Source organism: Theropithecus gelada, chromosome 12, assembly GCF_003255815.1.
Source record: "Theropithecus gelada isolate Dixy chromosome 12, Tgel_1.0, whole genome shotgun sequence".
NCBI classification, from domain to species: Eukaryota; Metazoa; Chordata; class Mammalia; order Primates; family Cercopithecidae; genus Theropithecus; species Theropithecus gelada.
In genome coordinates, this window is record NC_037680.1 from 81,812,729 (window position 1) to 81,840,203 (window position 27,475).

A 27,475-nucleotide genomic window follows, 5' to 3' on the forward strand; every position below is an offset into this window, starting at 1 on the left:
AAACAGAATGGGTGTTGGATCATTCCTTGTGAATATCATGTGTTGATCGGAAGTCATACCAAAGAAATACTTAAAAGTGCATCTTCTAATGTGACAGTGTAATCATAAGGACATCAGAGTTAAGCCAATGATTCTAGTTCACAGCAATTTTAAATTGAAAGCTATTTTTGTGCAGTGGCATCTAGATGAATGTGATTCTCAGAGACAGGTAAATGGTGTGAGGCTCTAAAGAGTTTGCAACCGCAATCCAAATGATGACTGAGTTCCCGCAGTGAGGCCATAACTCATGGGCAGTCACCAGTCTTTCCAGTACTGAGAAGTCATCATTAGCACCCTTATGGAAACTGAGGATCATGATAGAAACATACTCAGTGATGTGTTTGACAACTGTACAGAGTAACTTCCTTTAGAGGGAAAGATTAAAATTTGACAGAGTTTGAGCATAAATAAGGAAATAAGATAAGACTAGGTCTAGATGCATGAGTACACTGAGGATTGAATTATTCAATCCAAGTGGACAGAAGGAAAATAAATAGATTGTTGTATTTCTTTTTTAAAATAATAGGGTAAAATGTGATAAGCTGGGCTTAGGGGGATGACTGAGTTGCTTTGAAAAATAATGGGAAAGAAAACCAACCAGTTTTGCTCTGTTTTAAACCATTTGGACCATAGCCACAAAATTTAGAGGGAGAGAAAACTATGTTAAGTAAAAATCAACCCTCAACTTTTGCTACGTTTGGGCAAAACTCTGGGAACAGTGAGACAAATTCATGTCACATTAATGAAAAGAGTTACTGACTTACACTGTCCCCTTTCTATTCCTTTGTATGTCTTTCTGTCTCCTGGTCTCAACCTCTTTGTGTCAATAATAGAGATTTATGGGAATGACTGCCAATCATAGTGCAAAGTATGTAGAATTGTACAACACTTATGACTGTCTTTATTTTTTTTTTTTTCTTTTTGAGATGGAGTCTTGCTCTGTCGCCAGACTGGAGTGTGGTGGCCTAATCTCGGCTCACTGCAACCTCTGCCTCCTGGGTTCAAGCAATTCTCCTGCCTCAGCCTCCTGAGTAGCTGGGACTACAGGCGACTGCCACCACACCCAGCTAATTTTTTTTTTTTTTTGTATTTTTAGTAGAGACGGGGTTTCACTGTGTTGGCCAGGATGGTGTCGATCTTTGATCTCGTGATCCGCCTGCCTCGGCTTCCCAACATGCTGGGATTACAGGCGTGAGCCACCGTACCCGCCCTGCAGTGAGGCCATAACTCATGGGCACTCTCTTTTTCTTTCTTTTTTGTTTTCTTTTTTCTTTTGCTGTTTGTTTGTTTGGAGATGAAGTCTCGCTTTTGTTCCCCAGGCTGGAGTGCAATGGCATGATCTTGGCTCACCGCAACCTCTGCCTCCAGAGTTCAAGCGATTCTCCTACCTCAGTCTCCCAAGTAGCTGGGATTATAGGCACCTGCCACCGTGCCAGGCTAATTTTTGTATTTTTAGTAGAGATGGAGTTTCACCATGTTGGCCAGCCTGGTCTCGAACTCCTGACCTCAGGTGATCTGCCCACCTTGACCTCCCCGACTCTTTCTGCAAGCTCTTAATCCTTGTGCTTACTCATAAAATACGTGCCACCTTGATGGGGACATATCTGACCATCTAACTGAGGAGGGCAAAGTTGGAGGTCAGCAAACAAATTGCATATCCTGGCTCCTTTCACTGTCCATGGCACTTTAGCCTAGTGCTATACACCAACCGCCAAACAAGCAGCCATTTCCCTGTTTTTCCTTTCTGGTGAGATGGCAAATCTGAGCCCGAAATCTCATTGATTCTCCATTTCCTGAAGTCAAGGGTAGGAGTGAGTCAATTATTTTGTTCAACTTTTTTTGCACCCAGTGGATATCCTAACCCTTTACTGTTTCTGCATGCATGTACTTCAGTCTTTAAGAAAAAATAAAAACCAGGTTTTTTTCTTTATTGTCATATCTGTAATTTGCTCCTTTCTCAGAGGAAGGTCATCCATGAAAATTAACCAATATGTTTAATTCTATAGAACTATCATTTTTGCGTCCAGTTGCCTTTCCCTCTGAAGAGCTGTTAAATGCTGTGATTTTAATCTGCTTTGATTGCCTCACAAGTGAAGAGGTCATTTGCTGTATTTTGTGGAGGTGCATCACCGGAGTGCCCTCAGCTACAGAAGTATTTCCCTTGTAACAAGAAGAGAAGAGTAGAGTTTTTACATCACCACTGTGCTTAAAAACTCTTGTCTGCCAGGAAGCATCCGCTTTTCTGTGCAACCCTGGGAGTTCACTAAACGTGTGAGGTTGCATCACTGATTAGATATGGCGGAGTGATTGGACATAGTGCTGTGGGAGAAACCTTAACATAACTGGAATGAAATGAAAATCTCTGTTTTGTTCAGACCAAGGGAAGGTTTGTTAAAAAGATTTCCTCTTTTCCATTTGGGACACTGTTTTATTGTGTCATGTGGCATTGAGTAAGTGATCTGTTACAGGTTTGAAACATAACTGCTTCATGTATGTTTTTAACCATCCCTTGCTATTGTTCTCATAACATATTAAAAATACAGTTCAGGAAAGATCCAAGTATTTACAACAGTTTCTCTGGGATTTGCTATTTCTGCATGCAATTGTGAAAAGGAGTGCTGGCCCACATTCCTGTGCTAGGGAGTGTGGTGCTGCAGTCAGCTTCACAGTCAGATGACGGGTTGGGTAAGTTGGTTTGCTCAGTCATTCAGTAAATATGAGTATCCACTCTAAACGAAGCCAATAAAACGCAGGCAGACAACTGGAGGTGTTTTGACATGGCTTTTTTTTCTTCCAACTTTATAAGCTAGAAGCCAGGTCAATCTTCATGAGGATTTACTGAGTGTAGATACTGTGCTCTTGGAGCCTGTTGGGAGTGGAGGTGGAGAGAGACAGGCAGTGACACACATGCTATGGGAAAAGATTGGCCTGTTAGTGTGGGGAAGTTCCGTATGAAGCTGGTTTGTAGCTCTTAGGCAAAAGCAATCAGAACGTGTCAACAGTCGGCCAATTTCATCCGCTACCAGTTTTCATTGCGTAAGTTTTTGGCCCCAAATAATTGCCCAACTAAGCAAGCCCATTTGTTGAGTCTGAATGGGATTCAAGGATTAATCCAGAGATGACATTTGGATTAAATCATCACTGTCTAATAGAAGCAGTTATAAATATGTAAATTAAGCAATCTGATTATGGTACACCTTGGCTGCTTCTAGTTATTCTAGTAATTGCCTGTGCAGGGTTAGTGGAAGAGATTTAAGCATTAGAGGCTGAAGTTTTTCAACGCCAAAGTAGCCAACAAATGGAATATAAGTTAAGAACATAAGATGTTTAGTACTTATGGATTCAACATTTGAAATCATATACATGTACTACATGCAAGCCAAAGGCCCAGAGCTTGTAATAATTCATAATTTTGCCATGGCACAAATTGCATCATTTACACTGGGAGGTTTGTATGTGGAGTGATGTATTTTCAAAGAGGCTCCAGAAAAGGTTGCAGCATTGGTGTCCTCTCACTTTTCTGCACCTTCTTGGGGAAATAGATGAGGAGGGTGGCCATTAGAATATCCTCCCCACATTCACTCAGGCTTTTTGTTGTCGTTATTTCTAGCAACCACCACCTCCCTTTAATTTAGATATGGTCCCATAGAGCAATCACTGTTTAAGGATGTGTCTGTGAAAACATTTGTCATCATTTCAGTGCTACAAGTCTCTTACAATTCTGTCAAAGATATAGGCTTGGATTAGCAGCTACATATCAGTTCTTATCTTACACTTGGAAGTGAGGTGAGGTTAGAGAAAGAATAGTGGTGTCTTTCTTGGGATCTTGCTGGTGCTCAGTTGAGTTGAATTATAGAACATGCAAAGGGGAACAGTAGAGGGGCCATTCATTAGTATCTTCTCTCCAGCCTCTGTGCTCCTTACTCCCCAGAATAGACTCTTGAGAACAAAAAGTGCGCAAATTTTTTCATCTCTGTATCTCCAGTGCTTAGCACTGGAGTAAAGGGGACCCTCATTAAGGGCTTGTGAACTGAATGATTGCTGTTTTGTTTATGGGTTTCCTAACCCTGTTATTTCTCATTTGATGATATATTTTTGTTGAATAATGAGCGTTACTCAAAAACTTTTCCCTTGAATTCCATGTTCAGTTTTGCTTTTGATTACAGAGTTCCTAAAGCAGAAGGCTACTAGAGAGAGAAGGTGCTGAGTGAGGTCAAGGTGTAAGATGCCTGTGGACATGGATGTTACCCAGGATGATAGTGAAAGATAAGGCATGAAAGAGGGAGAAAATATTAATTAAAATGATAGAGCAAGAGGAAGTGCTGGAGGACCAACTTGGAGACTAACAGGTGTGGACAATGAGAAGGAAATGATAAAGCAGCATGGTGCAGCTTCCAGAGGAGGAAACAGGAAATTCTTCTCTAGAAACAGCTCCAGGATGAGAGTGAGCAGTGTGAAGAAAATGATCATGACTCACTTCATAGAGTTGCCGAGGAAGTAGTTTATTTGGGGAAAGTTTATTGTCATTTACATCAAAGTAGCGGAGACAATACTTAAGGAAGTTCTTGAGCTTATGAAAGAGTTCCAGGGCATCCTGGGAACAGAGGAGGAGAAGGGTTTGGAGGTATTTGGGAGGTGATGCACCCTTGAAGGCTAAGAAAGTGCCGAAAGAAGGAGGAGCAATGGGAGAGGACGGTTGCCCCAAGAGTTGTTTCTATCGTGACCCATTATTAAGTCTAAAGAAATGGGATAGCTGGAAGAGGAGAGGAATATCGAGCAAGAGGTTCAAAGAAGATGTGCTGAGATGGTGGGCCTTGCTCGCAGTGGCCCACGCTGGTCAACAATTTCTAGTCTGTAGGTTCAGGATCTGGAGGTTTCAGCATGGAAGTTTCCTTTCTCAGCTGGTGAAAACATGATTAACTCAAGCTTCCAGCCATTATGGAACTTAGTTGGTTTTAAATATTGGTTTAAATATATTTGATAAATAATGAAAGTCATTTTAAATTGCATTATAATAAATAAAATATAGGAGCATATATAAAGAAACATAACCAGCCAGGTACAAATCAGTGCTTTCTCTTTTACTTCAATTATTTCAATCCATAAATAAAGATTAGCTTTCAATTGCACTTTAAATTCTCTTGCCAGAGATGCCTCTGGCAATGATTCCAGCTGGCTTGCAACTTCTAATGCAGAGACAGTATCATATTGTCATATTCATCTTTGAATCCCTCCAGAGTCCAGCACAATACTCTGCACATGGAGTCTAGCATAATACTCTAGACATCATAAATATACGTTCTATTGAAAGTTAACTTAGACTCTTTAAGGAAAAGGAGCAGATTTCTTTACCCAGTAAACCCCTTGTAAGTAGAATATCTGTTGTATTTCAGACCTGTGCTAAGTGACGGGGATACCAAGATGGATGAGACTCATTCCCCACCTGAAAGCTCTCACTACCAATCAACGCAGACAGATCTGTAAAGAGATCATCACCTACCCCGAGATCAATGAATGTCATGACAGAGCTTGCACATGGCATGAAAGTGGCACTGAAAAGGAAGATTGAGTCCATGCAGAGTGTTCAGGGAGAAAGTGGCTCATACTGAGTTGGGTGTGAAGGGATGAATGGCTGGATATTCGCCAGGCAAGCAATGGTGTTCTAGAAAACTGGTGTATCTAGGCATGTGTTGAGCATCTCCGCTTTGCCAAGCACTGTTCTAGGCTTTGGGGATATATTGGTGAACAAAACAGATAAAAACCACTGCCTGCCTACTTGGAGCTTACATTTTAGCTATTGATAACCAATAGATTATTTTAATGGGACAGTGCATCCCTCTAACCCTCAAGCACTGTGTAGTTTTAAGTTTAAAACATTTGTATTTAAATAGAAATGCATGATGGTTTCCTTGTGTGATCAGAACATATTCTGGTCTGGCTATAGCTACTTTTACAGTCTCTCCTAACTCTTTGTTGTGTTTCTACCCTTGCTCAAAAAACAAACAAACCTTTCGCTGACTGCTGCCCATGACTACAGCTGCTCTCAGCAGTTCAGACCTCTGCACCTCATTTCAAGCTGTGTTTCCACATGCTGTAAGAACCCACGATGGTGTAGCCGGCTCTGGATCACCCTACTTCTCTCCATACAGTTGTTTTTGACTCTTCCACTGTTCCTCCTTCTTCACATAAGTCATGGTAAGGATTGCTTCAAGTGCCTCTTAGGTTGTCTGAAGAAAACCCTTCCCCAAATTGTTTATTTTCAGTAGGTCTTATAAGCTGTGAAATTGTTTTTTGAAACTAGAGGCTTCCAATAAAGGTGTCATAAAGTGAAATGCAAGAATGACAAAGTGAATGGCGAAATGATTGTGTGGGAAGATATATGGAGGTCATAGGAGAGGGACAGATGCACATGGCAAAGTCAGGGAGGTTTGAGTCTGCGTGAGAAGAGGGTGAAATGCTTATAGAGGATAGGCAATAAAAAAGAACTTTTCAAGAAGTCCTTGAACATGCTTTGTTCATGAACTAAGATGGCTTGTCAATGTGGTTCTCTATCTAATAGTTATAAAAAAATTATTTAACACAGTTTTGGCTTCCTAAATTTTGAGATTTTTTTTTTTCTAAATGTACTACCAAACTAAGCACACATATGGATCAGTGTGCTTTTCTTTTCTTTTCTTTTCTTTTCTTTTCTTTTCTTTTCTTTTCTTTTCTTTTCTTTTCTTTTCCTTTTCTTTTTTACCCTGTTCATGACACAGCTATGGAATTGGTCTGTGGATTCAAAATTTTCTACAGCACATTTTCATCCTGAAGATTTTCATAGTAAAGCCCGGCAGGGATGTATGCTTGTGTTGGCATGAGTGAAATGCGTGTGCAAAAAGAAACAATTGCTTTAATAGTGTGGCCTTTTATCACTACTCTCTCTGAACCAAACCTGGCTTTTGTAAAGGTTTGCATCAGTGTATATGGGATATTTACTAGAGCCAAATTTGATTGAGATGTATTTCAGTCAGCAAAATGGAAGTGGTTAAGGTAGAAATGCTTGGTAATTGCTGAATTATCCCAACTTCCTTAAGTTTTTTCTATTTACCAGCTTTAGGTGATGATTCGGAGTTACAAATTAAGCCCTAATACCATATAAATGTCCATTTTGACAGACCTGGATTCTAAATATTTGAGAAGATGGTATAGTTTAAATAGATTAAATGAAAGAAGGATGTTTATAATACCTTTCGTCATACATTTTGTGATTTAGCATGATCTGAAGCAGACCTTGTGGAAATTGCTGTTTTTCAATATCCTCACCCTTTCAGTAATAAACAACGTTATCTTTGTGTATCTAAGAGCTGGGCTTAAGCAGTTTTAATATATTTAATGATATAGGAAAACTAGGGGGAAATTAGCTATAACTGGATGTGGGAAAGAATCCAATTATAAATAGGAATTATGATTATGAACATGTTTATATCAGTCTTGTATTTGAAAAAAATTGTTTTACACTCTATTCAGCACTTTTGAAATGTGTTATTTTAATATGAGAAAGAAACAGTGAACAATAAAAGAGGGGTTGCAGAATTACCTTGTTGAACTTCTGAACTTCTCTGGCTCTGAAGATTTTAAAGCAGCCTTTACTTCAACATATTTGTGTAGGGAGAAGTGCACCCACTGGTGTTAGCCTTATGTTGAAAGATTAGCAGAGCAGATGAAATGTTGATTTTGACATCAATAGTTATTTTCATTTTTGATACCTCGATGAGATGGATGAATGTGTTTGGTCCACTCAAATCTCACAAGCGAAACAGAATTCCCTCTCTACCCACCATCACCTCTGCCTTTTTTAAAAGCTCACAGCTGTCTTTTGACACCTGGTATCAGGTTAAGTCAACTTTTATACATTTTTACCAAAAATATGCAATAAAACCAAACACAAAAAGACAAACTCCAGCAGGTAAAGGGTATATTTTATAACAATTTTATTATAAAAATTTCACTGGTCTTTTAAAATCTAAATCAGAATACTGAGAAATCTTAACAATGAACTCAACTGTGCTGATTATTAGCAATGAGAAGAAGAAAAAATATCCAAGGAAAGATCATAGGAAAATAAAAAAGAAGTAGGGGTATAGAGGAAAGGTTTTGGTTTTCTTTCAGGTATACTTCATACCATAGATTTGTTCCTCAAAAGTTGTATAAAAATTAGTATGTTAAGAAAGTATAAAAGTGTATCTACTCTGAGAGTGCTTCTTAAGGGAAGCTCTCCAAGAAAACATTTAGCCAAATGAATACCTCTTAATTGATCTGTTGGGGAATTTTTATATGTATGTTTATTCAGTTGGAGTTTGCCTGCCTTACTATTTGGTGCATTATGACATTTTATGCTAGGAGTGGACCTTAAAAATCTTCTTATCCCCAGTGTAGAGAAACTAGAAGTGAAGGTCAGGAGATGATGTGTCTGGTCACCAGGCAAAGCAGTGATAGAACTTATATCAGAATCTGTGTCTCTTTTGCGTTAGACCAGAATTCAGTTACTGTATCTTGATCTTTACTCATTTTAAATTAATTTTTTATTAAACCTATGAAAACCATTCAGCATCTCTTCCAGACACACCGGATGAAGAGAAGGTGTGGCCAACCCTGATTGTATTAATTATCAATGGGATTTAGCCTCTGTAGCACATAATCCACAACTGCGTAATCTCTGTAGAAACAGTCCATTGAAAATTGTAGATTTTTAGTGCATTTTACAAAATTCAGAACTGTTTACGCTGAGTCCAGTTTTATCCCATATGCATTCAGGTAATTTATCCACATGACTTAGTGTGTGTTTGTGAATGAGCATGAGCACCCTGTGTGCGTGCTCTCTATAAGCCAAGGATTTGAGCTAGTCATTTAATGTTAATGATTTTACCTGCTCCCAGGATTAGCATGGGACTAGTTAGTAGAATATTTATGATCCAATTAATTGTGTTCCATAAAAGGTTTTTTTTTATTTTAAAGATTCAATTATTAGAGCATAATCTCTAGAATAATGAAAAACTTGATAGTCTTTCATATAAATAATTTCTCTGACTGTTTCATAATATGGTATCTTTTCCTTACCCTCTTTGCCTGAAATCAACAACTAAGAGATATTACAAGGTAAATACAGTTAACGTGCTTGCTTTCAAAACTGACTCTTAGGAAATGAGGGTCCCAAGAAATTTTGGTTCTTTCTTTGACCTTCGGTTTCTTCTTCGACAAGATATTAATCTTTTTGTCTTGCATATGTTCAAGTATGAAATTGGAATAGGAATGCCAAGAAATCCGCTAGATTGTTGTGGCTATACATCTAGTTATATGTGAAATAGTTTGAGATCTTTGAAAGAAAGGTAAAGTGTACATAAGACATTATTATAGGTTTTTGTTGCTGTCATTATAAAAGAATCCATAACATAAGTAATAAGGTCAGCATTCTCTAAGTCAGCAAGTATTTATTGTGGTGCACAGAAAGAACACTGAACTGAGTATCAAGAATCCTGGATTCTGGCTTTGTCACTAACACAACATGTAAAAAGAGACCAGTCATGTCAGCTTTCTGCCTCTGAGTTTCCTTAGCTGTAAAATGGGTGAACTGGCTTCACTCGTCAACACCATCCTTCCTGGCTTGGTTAATATTTTTTAGGATTTTTCCTGAGTCTCAGATCTGTACTAGTTACTTTAAGGTAGTGGTTTTTGAAGTGTGGTTCCTGGACTAGCAGCATCAGAAACTTGTAGACCCTCTGGCCTCACCCTAGACCTACTGCAGCAACATTTCAGGCACTGGGCGCGGGGCCCAGCAATCTGGGTTTTCACAAGACTCCAGGCGATTCTTCTGATCCGTGTTAAAGTTGGAGAACCACTGTTAGAATAGACATAAAAATGAATAAAACACAGTTCTTCTTAAGCAGTTTTTAATTTAGCACTTTTATATCTCTAATTGTCATGCCAATTTTAGCTATGTAGGTATAAAGTCTACTGGTGTTCGTGTGTGTGTGTGTGTGTGTGTGTGTGTGTGTGTGTAGTAAATTATAGGCATATTAATTACTAAGACTGAAACATTTAGGGATGGTATCTTTGAAGTCAACTGAGAGATTTCCAATGGCAAGGCATTGCCAAACGCATAAAAATATATATGAAGTTTGAAAATAACAGTGTTTAACAATCACATGTTAATTTCATGTGTGCTTATCAAATGCAGTTTGTTTTACTTTAGCACAGATATTTTTGTTCTGAAAAGTAAAAACAAATATTCTGGAATTATGCCCAGAATTTTAATTTAAAATTTACATTATGATTATGTATGAGCACCAGGCACATAACCTGATGTTCAGATCCTCTCTGTGTAATGTTTCTATTACTCTCATTCTAACATTCATATGCAATTTCAAAAGAAACTTGCAGTTGACTTTTCAGAATGCAAATCTTGTTTTGAAATGCACCTGAGTTTTTGAAACATAATTCAGTTGCAGTTAAATTTTATGGGCAGGTGGTTTTCAATGTAGCTAAAATTCACTGAGGGGGGAAAATCATGGCCATATATGATCGCCTGTAAGTCAGAGGGAGATACCTGTTGATAGACAGGACCGCCATTTCAGTTCTCATCTGAGAGATGAAAAATTGAGCAATAAAACTACTTTTAATTTCGTTTTGTAGCTACAGTAGACCAGGGAAATTCAGTGAGAACTTAGGAATGCATTGAGCATTTTCTTCCAGAAAAAGTATCAAGAGTGTTAAGTTTCTTTGGACATGTGTAACCTAGTGGTGCTTCATAATGAATGCACGTTCTTGTATGAGATCAGTGACTGGTACTAACTGTGAAATATGAAATGATAGCCTGGTGCTGATACCATGATTACCCCTGGAGAAACTGTTGCCCCTCTTGGTGCCTGGCCCCTTTCATCCAGCCTGTGAACACTTGCAGTTGTTAGCACTAGTGCTAACCAAATGTAAACACCTTTACTTTCCAGCTGTTGCTAATTGGTTTGGGAATAATTATGGGAGTGTTGATTTTAAGCTAAAAATAGTGCGGTGATGTTTAAATCCAACTCATTTTGGCTGTCAGAAATGCTCCTGTGATCCTGAAAGTGTTGCTAAAAACGTTTGCTTTAAAAAAAAATGTAGTAATTAAACTTGTCTGCTGTGAGAGCCACATATATCTGCCTGCTGTCTGCTCTGATGAAAGTGGTAAAGGGCAAACTTCTTAAAGGTCTCTGACCAGTTGACAGGACACAATCTCCTGCTGAACTTTATTTTAGAGAGTAAAGCCATGTCATTTGAGCAAAAGAGGAGACAAAATAAATTTTGAAATAACTCTATACGTTCTATATCATACAGCTGATTATATGCTTCTGTGTTAACATTAAAAATAGAAATTGTAATAATTATATTAATAAAATTAATTATAGCACTTCCAAACTGTTATGTTTTCTAGAGGCAAGTTTGAGGGTTTGAAATCACATAATTATTATTTCTCAAACCTAAAGCTGAAGAAATAATGGTAGCTGTTTGGCATCAATTGTTTATTCCTCTGGTTCTTCATAATCAGGGTTGTTTTTGTACCTTTCCTTCCAAATTTAAAAGTCATCTTACAGATTTTTTTCAAAGTCATTTAAATAAGCAATGAGGAAAAGTATATTTTCATCTTGAGACATGTGCAATTTCATGACTTCATTTTACCATATAATTTAGTGAAGGAAAAGCTTAAGTATTCTTAATTTATTGTTTGTAAATTATTTTGTAATTTTTGGAAAAAATGATTTTATGTACCCTGTTAAGAGGTAAACTGCTTTTGTCGATAAGTATTGAAGCACTGCACAGCTACAGTGTTGCTGAAGTCAGTTTGAAATTGGCTTTATGTCCTTACAGGATGCCCTAAACATCTGTCTGCCTGCCCCATCTTCAGAGAATATCAAAGAATTTTGTTAGTGCAGTATGTGGAAATGATCTTGGCAAGTGACAAACACTGCTCATTAGTTGAGGTGATAAACTATAGTTACTACCCCTTTTTGATAGCTGTGGCAAGGGAAGTGTTTTTGATGTTGTCTTAATAATAATAGGAGATATAAGTCTGTGAATGTGTGTTCTTTTTCAAGTCTGTAGTTATTGACATGATTTCTCCAAATGTGTAGTCAGTTCAGAATTACCCTTGAGCAGATTATGACATTGTAATTGGCCCAATATTACTTTCAAATTGTAATTGACATTTCCGTATACTCAGAGCATTAAGTATGTTGTTGATATGAAAAGAACCTTTACTTGCTATCTAACTGGAACTAGATGAAAAATTCATTTTTTAACCTTGCATAATGTTGATTTGAGCCAGAAAATATGTTATTTTTCTACCTTGTTTAGGGATCAACAAGAACGTTCCATTTAGAGTATGGTGCAGAGGCAACAATAATTATATACAACTTTATAGCAAATATCACAGTTTTTTTCTTTGATACCCTGAGGATACATCCCACAAAGAATTATAAAACTAAAAAGAATATTTATTTTAATTAATTGTCACTGTTAACTGTTCATGGATTGAGAGACTTTATGATGCTTAGATGGCGATACCCTCCAAATTGATCTTTATATTCAATGCGATCCCTAGCAAAAACCCGACTGTTTTTTTTTCCAGATATTAACAAACTGATTCTAAAATTAATATGGAAATGCAAGAGACCCACCATAGCCAAAGCAATCTTGTAAATAAGAATGAATTTGGAAGAATCACGCATCCTGATTTCAAAATTTAGTACAAAGCTACAATAATTGACCGTGTCGTACTGACATAAGAATAGACATGTATAGATCAATGAATGAAGTACAAAGGATCCAGAAATATACCCTTATGTTTTTGGGAAATTCATTTTCTGTAAGGGTGTCAAGACAATTCAATGAATAAAAAAGTCTTTTCAATGAATGATACTAACACAACTAGATATCTACATACAAAGAATGAATTTGAGCTCCTTCCTCACACAATGTGCATAAATTAACTCAAAATGATAATAGGCCTAAATGTAAGAGCCAACACTGTGTAAGATTCTTAGAATAAAACAAAGGTGTAAATCTTTGTGACCTTGTATTAGGCAATGTTTCTTAGATACAATACCAAAAAACACAAGCAACAAAAGAAAAAATAAATAAATTGGACTTGGTTAAAATAAAAAACTTTTGTGCTTTAAAGGACACATGAAGAAAGTGAAGACAACCCAAACAACAGAAAAACATATTTGCAAATCATATATTGGATAAGAAATTTGTAAATGGAATATTTAAAGAACTCTTTACAGGTCAATAATAAAAAGACATACCGTTAGACATTTCTCCAAAGAAGAAACACAAATGGCCAATAATCACAGGGAAAGAAGCTCCACATCATTAATCATTACAGAAATGCAAATCAAAACTACAATGACATATCACTTTATACCCATGAGAATGGATAAAATAAATTAAAAATAAAAATAAGTTGTGACAAGTCTATGGACATATTAAAACCCTCATGTATTACTGGAAAGAATCATGGCAAATTATTCAGACCTGTGGGAAATAGTGCAGCAGTTCCTCAAAATGTTAAACATAGAGTTACCATATGACCAACAATTCCACTCCACAGTGTACGCCTAAGAGAACTGAAAGCATATGTTCACGCGAGAACTTGTACCCAAATGTTCATAGCAACATTATTCATAATAGGCAAGAGTGGAAACAACCCAAATGCTCACCAGCTGATGAATGGATAAACTAAATGTGGTATATCCATAAAGTGGAATATTGTTGGGCCATAAAATGGAGTAAAATACTGATATATGCTACAATGGATGAGCTTTTGAAAACATTATTATTCTACGTGAAGGAAGCCACATATCTTATGATTCTGTCTATATGAAATGTCTAAAATAGGCAACTCTTTTAAGACAGAAATTAGATTAATGATTGACAGGGCCTGTTGGGGAAAGGGAGGATGAGGAATGGCTGCTAATGGGTTTGGGGTTTCTTTTTGGGGTGATAAACATGTTCTAATGTTAGATGGTGGTGATTACAAAACTCTGAATATATTGAAAACCACTTGATTGTACTCTTTAAAATGGTGACTCTTATGTAAATTACATATCAATAAAGCTGTTGTAAGAAATAAAAATCATCTTAAAGCAATCCTTTAAATGATCATAGCTGCAGCCCCACAGACACGGGGCTGCAAACTTACCAGAGATCCAACTCTAGAACTGCCCAGCTAAGCTACTTCTGAATCTCTGATTCACAGAAACTATGAGAGATAATAAATGTTTATTTTTTTAATGTATTAAGTTGTGGAATAATTTATTATGCAACATTAAAAATTAATACAATGAACTCTTGGTGTTATGTGCTTGATATATAGAGAACCAGATACAAATTCATTCCTGTGTAAGAGAAACAGATAAGAAAGTTAATGATTTTGGCAAAAATGAGGTCATCAAATATCCTGACATGCACGATAATCACAGGTTCCACTATTATGTTAAATTATCTACCTAAGTATTTTTGTAACCTGCTCAACCCTGTCTCCATTTATCTGTAAGCATATATCAAGCCCTTCATAATAATATGAATATTTGAAAGCTTTCAAAAACATTCATCTTTTAAAATTTGGTACTTTAAACCATGAAATGTTTTTTAGCCTTATGGAAATTCTTTCTTATCTAAGTGAAAAGGGGAAAATTAATTTTTAAAAAGTCTAGTATAGACCAAGTCTTTCACAAAACTACCAACCCCTGCATGAAATGTTGCTACTCAATCTAAAAGTGAGAGACTTTTTTTTTTTTAACTCAGTTCACTACAACAAAGTCCTTCTGTTGCAGTTATGTCTTACTTTCCTTGAGATAATAACCTGGCTGGGCGCGGTGGCTCACGCCTGTAATCCCAGCACTTGGGAGGCCAAGACAACCAGATCACGAGGTTAGGAGATCGAGACCATCCTGGCTGACATGGTGAAGCCCCATCTCTACTAAAAATACAAAAACAAAATTAACCGGGCGTGGTGGTGGACGCCTGTAGTCCCAGCCACTCCGGAGGCTGAGGCAGGAGAATGGTGTGAACCCGGGAGGCAGAGGTTGCAGTGAGCTGAGATCGCACCACTGCACTCCACTCCAGCCTGGGCAAAAGAGCGAGACTCCGTCTCAAAAAAAAAGATAATAACCTAATATACTCATGTCCAGCCTCTTAAGCTTGTATGTTGTCTTCCTTACTCTGTTGCAATAATGCATTTTAAGCTTGTATGTTGTCTTCCTTACTCTGTTGCAATAATGCGTTTGGATGCATAAATGCTGTTTATAAGTGTGGATTTTTGATAAGTCTTTCTGTATCTAGTTTGTTGCTTTGGTGAAACCAGAGTCCATGTCTAACAATACTTTTTTGTGACTCCACTTGTGAAGAGAGGGGTGTCCACAAGATTCCCTGTTAGAGAACAGCTCTGAGGCCTAATGTCCTCCATAAGGAAGCAGCAGCATCAGGCATGCTTTCTAGAATCCATCCTCTCCTCTGCTTCTCTGGGTAATATCCAGTACAACTTTGCCACTGTCCTGGAATACAGGGCCTCTCTGACCCTCTAACTTTTCTGTAGTGGGAGCCTGTTTACAATTTTAGAAATTAAATGGGCAATTTGAATCTCTCTCTGAAGATTATCCTCAGAATCAAATTTCATGACAAAGTAAGAATTCTGGATTTCTTCTTCCTGCAGTGTTTCTGCCTGACTTTGACAGAGGTGACTTTGCCAAGCAGTGTTTTTTCATGGATTTTGCTTTCTTTATATTTAATGTTGTGGGGGCAAGCAAGTACGTACCTTAAGGCTAATATATCACCATCTGTCACCAGAGCCTCCCCTTCGGTATTCTTTTCGTTCCTGGTTTAAAACACTCAATCCCAAAAGCCTATGGCTGAGTAGCAAGAAGCTAAATGAAGTATTCCAAAGCTCTTAACATACTGCCTTGTATACATGACGCATTTGAGCATTTCAGAAACTAAACAGGAGAGAAAAGAACATTGAAAGCACCGAAAAGATTAACACCTGCTTCCAGTTTTCAAAGACATTAGAACATACTGTATATATCCAGCGTAAAGCTGTTTACTATCCCGTATTGAGATATTTTATTCAAATTTTCAATTCAATATGCATAGCATCACATGTTTATGACTTTGTTTCACTATAGGATTCCACGCAGAACTTGGAAGAGAGAGAAGTTATGAATGGTGTACAGACAGAACTAACATCACCAAAAACTAAGGACACATTGAGGTATTCTCTTATGCAAATAAGAATATCTGATTTATTTCAATTTGATGTGTTTTTTTAATAGTTTATAATTGTTCTTACTTTACAAGAAAGATCAGGATAAATAGAATCATGGAGAGAGAGAGAGATAGGAGATATATATATATATATAGGAGATATATATAGAGAGAGAACATATATATATTCTTTAGTTAAAAATGTTTATGAATATGTGTGTAATTTGGTTATCAAAACGGGCTTTTCACATGAGTTTTATCACCTTTTGTAGGTTAAAGAACTGCGATTCAGAGCAATTAAGTGACAACTACAGACTTAATTGACACCCACCACTCTTGTCTACAAAGCCACTGTTTCAAACATTCCTATTGCATGTACATTCCCTGATGCCTTGGTGTTTTATTTCATGCTACCTGACTAAGGCTAGGAAACTTCTCGTATAAAAGTGCAGCTAAAATCAGTTTTATATCAAATTCAGAAAGTAGAGTGAGTGCAATTCCCAGCACTTTAAGACCCTGGAGTGGGAAAGGATGATAACAATCTTCACGTCATTGAATGCATGGGGGAAAGCTTGGAGGTTACAGCTTTAAGACAGCACATTGATTCTAGCTGGTATGAGATGAAAAAAACAGTTAAAGTGAAATTAGGAAGCCAATTCTGGCTGAATTACATGGTCCATATGCTCCTGGGGCAGGGAGAATCTCATATCCCACAGGGCTTGGCCCATGCATAGGACTTTGGGCACACATCCACATAGAAGCTAAGTAAATTATTTATAGTCTATCTCAAAATGTCTTGAAACTGTTTAATTTCTATAATCATTGCTCAAGCCTTTGTTATCCCTCAGCTACACCATTATAATAACCTAACTTCTCTGTCAAATATCAGTTTCTCCTTATTCTAATCATTCCCACATATTACTGTTGGATAAAATTTTTTAAACCACAGAATTTATCAAACCATCCCTTAGTTCCAAACCTTTTGGATTTAGATAAGTCCTGGGTTTGAGCACTAGCTCCAAGATTACTACCTGTGTAATCTTGGACTCATTACACTACTTCTTTAATATGTATCTTCATAGGCAAATTGATATCATCATCACATAGATTATTGTGAAGATTAAATGAGATACAGTACAGACAACTGACTTAGCACAATGCAAAATGAAAGGCTGGAGAAACATTAATTTCTATTGCCATTATCATTGTCATTTTTGCACAGCTTGTAGTTTATTGTAACTATTTCTCATTCTCCCAAGCAAGACTGAATCCTCCAAAGGATTCCTGACACCTAATTCAGGTCTTGGAATATAATAGGGACATATTTGTTGAGTGAATGACTGAATAGATACAATACATTGCTCCATAAGTCATAAGCAAAACTGTTAACTGCTCACTCATTATTAACACAAACATCTTTAAAGAAAAATAACATTTAAAAGACATTCTACAAATAGTTTTACAATATGCATCTCTTACGAAGCACCATTCAACTTATTTTGATCTTAAAAAGACAATGAAGCAAGAGGTTTGGTGGTTTTTTAAGAAAATTATACTTTGACTTCTCTTTAAATGGCAAGCAATATGTACAAAAGACCTTCACCTCATCCCTAATTCCTATCTCGTTTCTGACTCTGCCTTATCTCTCCACTCCTACTTCCCCAAATAAGCCTTCTTCCAGACTTGCCTTTTGTTTCATGCTTAACACTGTCAGCGCATTTTAGCCTATCCTCTCCTGTGTCCAGGATGTCTATTCATTGGTCAAACTGTTTGCAGAGGCCATCTCAAAATATATGAGACATTTCCCCATGTTGCAATGCTTTATTCCTGTAGTTATTGCTCAAGCCTCTATTTTTCTATTACTTGCAGTTAGATTATTCCAATAATTTAGTAATTCCTGCCTCAAGTACCAATCTCTCCCTTGTGGTTCCCTTTTCCAATTGGGCTCACATATCACTGCACAAATATTTCTTTTTTTTTTTCTTTTTATTATTATACTTTAAGTTCTAGGGTACACGTGCATAACGTGCACGTTTGTTACATATGTATACTTGTGCCATGTTGCTGTGCTGCAACCATCAACTCGTCATTTACATCAGGTATAAATCCTATGCAATCCCTCCCCCCTCCCCCCTCCCCCCTCCCCATAATAGGCCCCGGTGTGTGATGTCCCCCTTCCCGAGTCCAAGTGATCTCATTGTTCAGTTCCCACCTATGAGTGAGAACATGCGGTGTTTGGTTTTCTGTTCTTGTGATAGTTTGCTGAGAATGATGGTTTCCAGCTGCATCCATGTCCCTACAAAGGACACAAACTCATCCTTTTTTATGGCTGCATAGTATTCCATGGTGTATATGTGCCACATTTTTTTAATCCAGTCTGTCACTGATGGACATTTGGGTTGATTCCAAGTCTTTGCTATTGTGAATAGTGCCGCAGTGAACATACGTGTGCATGTGTCTTTATAGCAGCATGATATATAATCCTTTGGGTATATCCCCAGTAATGGGATGGCTGGGTCATATGGTACATCTAGTTCTAGATCCTTGAGGAATCGCCATAGTGTTTTCCATAATGGTTGAACTAGTTTACAATCCCACCAACAGTGTAAAAGTGTTCCTATTTCTCCACATCCTCTCCAGCACCTGCTGTTTCCTGACCTTTTAATGATTGCCATGATAACTGGTGTGAGATGGTATCTCATTGTGGTTTTGATTTGCATTTCTCTGATGGCCAGTGATGCTGAACATTTTTTCATGTGTCTGTTGGCTGTATGAATGTCTTCTTTTGAGAAATGTCTGTTCGTATCCTTTGCCCACTTTTTGATGGGGTTTTTGTTTTTTTCTTGTAAATTTGTTTGAGTTCTTTGTAGGTTCTGGATATTATCCCTTTGTCAGATGAGTAGATTGCAAAAATTTTCTCCCATTCTGTAGGTTGCCTGTTCACTCTGATGGTAGTTTCTTTTGCTGTGCAGAAGCTTTTTAGTTTAATGAGATCCCATTTGTCAATTTTGGCTTTTGCTGCCATTGCTTTTGGTGTTTTAGACATGAAGTCTTTGCCCATGCCTATGTCCTGAATGGTACTACCTAGGTTTTCCTCTAGGGTTTTTATGGTATTAGGTCTAACATTTAAGTCTCTAATCCATCTTGAATTAATTTTCGTATAAGGAGTAAGGAAAGGATCCAGTTTCAGCTTTCTACTTATGGCTAGCCAGTTTTCCCAGCACCATTTATTAAATAGGGAATCCTTTCCCCATTTCTTGTTTCTCTCAGGTTTGTCAAAGATCAGATGGCTGTAGATGTGTGGTATTATTTCTGAGGACTCTGTTCTGTTCCATTGATCTATATCTCTGTTTTGGTACCAGTACCATGCTGTTTTGGTTACTGTAGCCTTGTAGTATAGTTTGAAGTCAGGTAGCGTGATGCCTCCAGCTTTGTTCTTTTGACTTAGGATTGTCTTGGAGATGCGGGCTCTTTTTTGGTTCCATATGAACTTTAAAGCAGTTTTTTCCAATTCTGTGAAGAAACTCATTGGTAGCTTGATGGGGATGGCATTGAATCTATAAATAACCTTGGGCAGTATGGCCATTTTCACGATATTGATTCTTCCTATCCATGAGCATGGTATGTTCTTCCATTTGTTTGTGTCCTCTTTTATTTCACTGAGCAGTGGTTTGTAGTTCTCCTTGAAGAGGTCCTTTACATCCCTAGTAAGTTGGATTCCTAGGTATTTTATTCTCTTTGGAGCAATTGTGAATGGAAGTTCATTCATGATTTGGCTCTCTGTTTGTCTGTTACTGGTGTATAAGAATGCTTGTGATTTTTGCACATTAATTTTGTATCCTGAGACTTTGCTGAAGTTGCTTATCAGCTTAAGGAGATTTTGGGCCGAGACGATGGGGTTTTCTAAATATACAATCATGTCATCTGCAAACAGGGACAATTTGACTTCTTCTTTTCCTAACTGAATACCCTTGATTTCTTTCTCTTGCCTGATTGCCCTAGCCAGAACTTCCAACACTATGTTGAATAGGAGTGGTGAGAGAGGGCATCCCTGTCTTGTGCCAGTTTTCAAAGGGAATTTTTCCAGTTTTTGCCCATTCAGTATGATATTGGCTGTGGGTTTGTCATAAATAGCTCTTATTATTTTGAGGTACGTTCCATCAATACCGAATTTATTGAGCGTTTTTAGCATGAAGGGCTGTTGAATTTTGTCAAAAGCCTTTTCTGCATCTATTGAGATAATCATGTGGTTCTTGTCTTTGGTTCTGTTTATATGCTGGATTATGTTTATTGATTTGCGAATGTTGAACCAGCCTTGCATCCCAGGAATGAAGCCCACTTGATCATAGTGGATAAGCTTTTTTATGTGCTGCTGAATCCGATTTGCAAGTATTTTATTGAGGATTTTTGCATTGATGTTCATCAGGGATATTGGTCTAAAATTCTCTTTTTTTGTTGTATCTCTGCCAGGCTTTGGTATCAGGATGATGTTGGCCTCATAAAATGAGTTAGGGAGGATTCCCTCTTTTTCTATTGATTGGAATAGTTTCAGAAGGAATGGTACCAGCTCCTCCTTGTACCTCTGGTAGAATTCAGCTGTGAATCCATCTGGTCCTGGACTTTTTTTGGTTGGTAGGCTATTAATTATTGCCTCAATTTCAGAGCCTGCTATTGGTCTATTCAGGGATTCAACTTCTTCCTGGTTTAGTCTTGGAAGAGTGTAAGTGTCCAGGAAATTATCCATTTCTTCTAGATTTTCTAGTTTATTTGCGTAGAGGTGTTTATAGTATTCTCTGATGGTAGTTTGTATTTCTGTGGGGTCGGTGGTGATATCCCCTTTATCATTTTTTATTGCATCTATTTGATTCTTCTCTCTTTTCTTCTTTATTAGTCTTGCTAGCGGTCTGTCAATTTTGTTGATCTTTTCAAAAAACCAACTCCTGGATTCATTGATTTTTTGGAGGGTTTTTTGTGTCTCTATCTGCTTCAGTTCTGCTCTGATCTTAGTTATTTCTTGCCTTCTGCTAGCTTTCGAATGTGTTTGCTCTTGCTTCTCTAGTTCTTTTAATTGTGATGTTAGAGTGTCAATTTTAGATCTTTCCTGCTCTCTCTTGTGGGCATTTAGTGCTATAAATTTCCCTCTACACACAGCTTTAAATGTGTCCCAGAGATTCTGGTATGTTGTATCTTTGTTCTCATTGGTTTCAAAGAACATCTTTATTTCTGCCTTCATTTCGTGATGTACCCAGTAGTCATTCAGGAGCAGGTTGTTCAGTTTCCATGTAGTTGAGCGGTTTTGATTGAGTTTCTTAGTCCTGAGTTCTAGTTTGATTGCACTGTGGTCTGAGAGACAGTTTGTTATAATTTCTGTTCTTGTACATTTGCTGAGGAGTGCTTTACTTCCAATTATGTGGTCAATTTTGGAATAAGTGCGATGTGGTGCTGAGAAGAATGTATATTCTGTTGATTTGGGGTGGAGAATTCTATAGATGTCTATTAGATCTGCTTGCTGCAGAGATGAGTTCAATTCCTGGATATCCTTGTTAACTTTCTGTCTCGTTGATCTGTCTAATGTTGACAGTGGAGTGTTGAAGTCTCCCATTATTATTGTATGGGAGTCTAAGTCTCTTTGCAAGTCTCTAAGGACTTGCTTTATGAATCTGGGTGCTCCTGTATTGGGTGCATATATATTTAGGATAGTTAGTTCTTCCTGATGAATTGATGCCTTTACCATTATGTAATGGCCTTCTTTGTCTCTTTTGATCTTTGACGGTTTAAAGTCTGTTTTATCAGAGACTAGTATTGCAACCCCTGCTTTCTTTTGTTCTCCATTTGCTTGGTAAATCTTCCTCCATCCCTTTATTTTGAGCCTGTGTATGTCTCTGCATGTGAGATGGGTCTCCTGAATACAGCAGACTGATGGGTCTTGACTCTTTATCCAGTTTGCCAGTCTATGTCTTTTAATTGGAGCATTTAGTCCATTTACATTTAAGGTTAATATTGTTATGTGTGAACTTGATCCTGCCATTATGATATTAACTGGTTATTTTGCTCGTTAGTTGATGCAGTTTCTTCCTAGCCTCGATGGTCTTTACATTTTGGCATGTTTTTGCAATGGCTGGTACCGGTTGTTCCTGTCCATGTTTAGTGCTTCCTTCAGGGTCTCTTGTAAGGCAGGCCTAGTGGTGACAAAATCTCTAAGCATTTGCTTATCTGTAAAGGATTTTATTTCTCCTTCACTTATGAAACTTAGTTTGGCTGGATATGAAATTCTGGGTTGAAAATTCTTTTCTTTAAGAATGTTGAATATTGGCCCCCACTCTCTTCTGGCTTGTAGAGTTTCTGCCGAGAGATCTGCTGTTAGTCTGATGGGCTTCCCTTTGTGGGTAACCTGACCTTTCTCTCTGGCTGCCCTTAAGATTTTTTCCTTCATTTCAACTTTGGTGAATCTGGCAATTATGTGTCTTGGAGTTGCTCTTCTCGAGGAGTATCTTTGTGGTGTTCTCTGTATTTCCTGGATTTGAATGTTGGCCTGCCCTACTAGGTTGGGGAAGTTCTCCTGGATGATATCCTGAAGAGTGTTTTCCAACTTGGTTCCATTTTCCCCCTCACTTTCAGGCACCCCAATCAGACGTAGATTTGGTCTTTTTACATAATCCCATACTTCTTGCAGGCTTTGTTCATTTCTTTTTCTTCTTTTTTCTTTTGGTTTCTCTTCTCGCTTCATTTCATTCATTTGATCCTCAATTGCTGATACTCTTTCTTCCAGTTGATCGAGTCGGTTACTGAAGCTTGTGCATTTGTCACGTATTTCTCGTGTCATGGTTTTCATCTCTTTCATTTCGTTTATGACCTTCTCTGCATTAATTAGTCTAGCCGTCAATTCTTCCACTTTTTTTTCAAGATTTTTAGTTTCTTTGCGCTGGGTACGTAATTCCTCCTTTAGCTCTGAGAAATTTGATGGACTGAAGCCTTCTTCTCTCATCTCGTCAAAGTCATTCTCCGTCCAGCTTTGATCCGTTGCTGGCGATGAGCTGCGCTCCTTTGCCGGGGGAGATGCGCTCTTATTTTTTGAATTTCCAGCTTTTCTGCCCTGCTTTTTCCCCATCTTTGTGGTTTTATCTGCCTCTGGTCTTTGATGATGGTGACGTACTGATGGGGTTTTGGTGTAGGTGTCCTTCCTGTTTGATAGTTTTCCTTCTAACAGTCAGGACCCTCAGCTGTAGGTCTGTTGGAGATTGCTTGAGGTCCACTCCAGACCCTGTTTGCCTGGGTGTCAGCAGCAGAGGCTGCAGAAGATAGAATATTGCTGAACAGCGAGTATACCTGTCTGATTCTTGCTTTGGAAGCTTCCTCTCAGGGGTGTACTCCACCCTGTGAGGTGTGGGGTGTCAGACTGCCCCTAGTGGGGGATGTCTCCCAGTTAGGCTACTCAGGGGTCAGGGACCCACTTGAGCAGGGAGTCTGTCCCTTCTCAGATCTCAACCTTCGTGTTGGGAGATCCACTGCTCTCTTCAAAGCTGGCTGTCAGACAGAGTCGTTTGCGTCTGCAGAGGTTTCTGCTGCTTTTGTTGTTATCTGTGCCCTTTCCCCAGAGGTGGAGTCTACAGAGACAGGCAGGTTTCCTTGAGCTGCTGTGAGCTCCACCCAGTTCGAGCTTCCCAGAGGCTTTGTTTACCTACTTAAGCCTCAGCAATGGCAGGTGCCCCTCCCCCAGCCTCCCTGCTGCCTTGCCGCGATATCGAAGACTGCTGTGCTAGCAATGAGGGAGGCTCCATGGGTGTGGGACCCTCCTGGCCAGGTGTGGGATATTATCTCCAGGTGTGCCTGTTTGCTTAAAGTGCAGTATTGGGGTGGGAGTTACCCGATTTTCCAGGTGTTGTGTGTCTCAGTTCCCCTGGCTAGGAAAAGGGATTCCCTTTCCCCTTGCGCTTCCCAGGTGAGGCGATGCCTCGCCCTGCTTCAGCTTTCGCTGGTCGGGCTGCAGCAGCTGACCAGCCCCGATTGTCCGGCACTCCCTAGTGAGATGAACCCAGTACTTCAGTTGAAAATGCAGAAATCACCGGTCTTCTGTATCGCTCGTGCTGGGAATTGGAGACTGGAGCTGTTCCTATTCGGCCATCTTGCTCCACCCCCCCCCCACTGCACAAATATTTCTAAACCATAGCACTTATCACACTCTTCCCTAATTCTAGAACCTGTAGTGACTTCATTTTCTACAAATTAAGTATAAATTTGCTAGCCAGAAATTTAACACACCACTCCGAGATTTGATCTCAAGCTAATGGTTTAATCTGTCTCCTATGCACAGCACCTTTCTTTCTTTCCCTCTCTTTTTCTCCCTTCTTCTTCCTCCTCCTTATTCTCTGTCTCTCCCATCTTCCTCCCTCCCTCCCTCTCTCTAATATTACAACCAATTGTTACGCTCACAACCTATCCTCATTCAATATCTCCGTGCAGTTGACTTTCTCTCCTGTGCATGCCTGCTCCATCCCCTCAACTACCTTTTCTGATGGAAGACCATTTGTCCTTCTTCAGGAATAGATTCCTAATCCCAGCTTCCCTTCCTAATCCTGTACCCTCCTTCTCTGAAACACATAACAAGGTGCCTCCACTTTGAAACTGCACCTTGGTTAAACAGTTAAGAACTCTGCTCTGGGGTGCAGTAAATCCCTATTTGAGTCTTGACTCTATAGAAATGGTATGATGTTGGACAAATTATTAAACTCTCTAAGCATAAGTTTACTTCTAAAATGGATGTGATATAAATGTTTACTTTGTAGATTTAATATCAGTACATGATATAATGTCCAGAAGAAGGTTAGTACACTGCCTCCCAAGTGATAGCATGCATTCACTGAGAATTTACTACTGTGACCCATTGCTTTCTATTCTTTTTTATTACCTGTCTCAACCCTCCCCTTAGATTATAAACTCCTCAAGCACTGGTCTTTGTTTTTTCCTCGTAGAACTTCCCCAGTGAAACAACTCAATTAATATTTATTGAATTCAAGTGAAGTAGGTGGATCTCATCACCAACAACAAAGTCTTTGATAGATTTTTACTCGTACATTTGCATCCTCAAGACATTTTGCGATCAAGTAGAGTTCAAGGTTATCCTCAGACTCTTCCTGGAGGTTTCCCTCTGTAGTCCGCCTCTCATACCATTGCATGTCACAGATCTGAGAATCCACCCTTCCAGAAAATCAGCTAACACCCACCCAGGTGCTGCAGTCCTTTGTCTTCTCTCTGCATGTCAGCAGTCTGATTGCAAATAAAACATGTTCCTCAATCCTGCAGTATTTAAGGCTTTTTAAAGAAAGTCTTACTGAGGAAATCAATAGAAAAAAAATGGATTATTCTCTTTTAGCCTGTAAGCTTGTTTCCTTAGAAAGTTCTAACAATCATACTAATAGCAGGTAGTTATTGAATGCTTTGTAAATGCCAGATGTGGTATGTGTAACATATGTGTGTTATGATCTTTATTTTTCCTATTAAAGCCAACAACTCTAATAGGGAAATAACTAATCTTTTTTTTTTTTTTTTTGAGGTGAAGTTTTGCTTTTTCACCCAGGCTGGGGCGAAGTGGTGTGATCTCAGCTCACTGCAACCTCTGCCCCCTGGGTTCAGGTGATTCTCGTGCCTCAGCCTCCCAAGTAGCTGGGATTACAAGTGTGTGCCACCACACCCGGCTAATTTTTGTATTTTTAGTAGAGATAGGGTTTCTCCATGGTGGTCAGGCCGCTCTCGAACTTCTGACCTCAAGTGATCTGCCCACCTCAGCCTCCCAAAGTGCTGGGATTACAGACGTGAGTCACCGCGCCTGGGCGGGAATTACCTAATCTTAATGTTCTCTGTGCAAATGAGGAAACTGAGGCACCAGGTCTTAATTAAAATAATTTACTCAGACTCCTGACTCAAAAGTTATCACTGGGATACACTTTCTCTGTAATTACGCATGTGAATCATGATTTTCTTCTGAAATAAAGTACCTCCCCCTCCCCATCCTCAATCTTATCTCTTCCATACCTCAAAAAGTGACCTGCCATGGAGTTTAATAATCTTAGTGTTAAAAATGCCGTCCATTTACCTTGTGTGAAGAAATGAGACTTACAAACATCTGTAACTTCTGTTGTATATTTTTCCCTCAGGCTTGAAGTCTTTCTTCTGGATGGAAACCAAATAAAGCCTTTCGCTTCTAGCTCTAGCAGACTTGCCATTCATAATGACAGTCTCATTTTTAGACCACTGATTCTGCAGCTTCACTCATAGTTTTGTCTAAATCTCAGATTGGTAGCAGCTGGTTCCAGTTGTATCAGTTAGATCTTAGAGCATTTTGCTAGTTTAATACTAGTTAAACTAATGCTTTATAACTATCTGCTTATTTTAGTATGTCTTAGAAAGTTGTATAAAGATAGCTATTTTGATCTTAGTAAAATTCTCCCACTTTTCGTCTATGTGTAACCAAAATATTTTTCTTTTATCCCACACAGTTTATTTTCTTTTTTTTTTTTATAAGTGGTTGTCAACCACTTTTTCTTTCCACTGCCAGAATACCCTTTCCACCTCACTTTCTGTATTTTCCATTTTATTTTATTTTATTTTATTTTATTTTTTATTATACTTTAAGTTCTAGGGTATATGTGCACAATGTGCAGGTTTGTTACATATGTATACATGTGCCCTGTTGGTTTGCTGCACCCATTAACTCCTCATTTACATTAGGTATATCTCCTAATGCTATCCCTGCCCCCACCCCCTCCCCACAACTGGACCTGGTGTGTAATGTTCCCCTTCCTGTGTTCAAGTGATCTCATTGTTCAGTTCCCACCTATGAGTGAGAACATGCGGTATTTGGTTTTCTGTTCCTGCGATAGTCTGCTGAGAATAATGGTTTCCAGCTGCATCCATGTCCCTACAAAGGACACGAACTCATCCTTTTTTATGGCTGCATAGTATTCCATGATGTATATGTGCCACATTTTCTTAATCCAGTGTGTCACTGATGGACATTTTGGTTGATTCCAAGTCTTTGCTACTGTGAATAGTGCCGCAATAAACATACGTGTGCATGTGTCTTTATAGCACCGTGACTTATAATCCTTTGGGTATATCCCCAGTAATGGGATGGCTGGGTCAAATGGTATTTCTAGTTCTAGAT

At 38.5% G+C, this 27,475-nt stretch overlaps 1 protein-coding gene across 4 annotated transcripts in view; it reads left to right on the forward strand.

Annotated features, from left to right (window-relative positions):
* PARD3B (par-3 family cell polarity regulator beta) overlaps window positions 1-27,475 on the forward strand; it is a 1,097,854-nt gene that overhangs the window by 541,654 nt on the left and 528,725 nt on the right. For all 4 annotated transcript variants that reach the window (XM_025404986.1, XM_025404990.1, XM_025404989.1 and 1 more), the window contains exon 5: window positions 16,236-16,321. In XM_025404986.1, coding sequence (XP_025260771.1) covers window positions 16,236-16,321 — 86 coding nt within the window. The remainder of the gene's footprint in view (window positions 1-16,235; window positions 16,322-27,475) is intronic.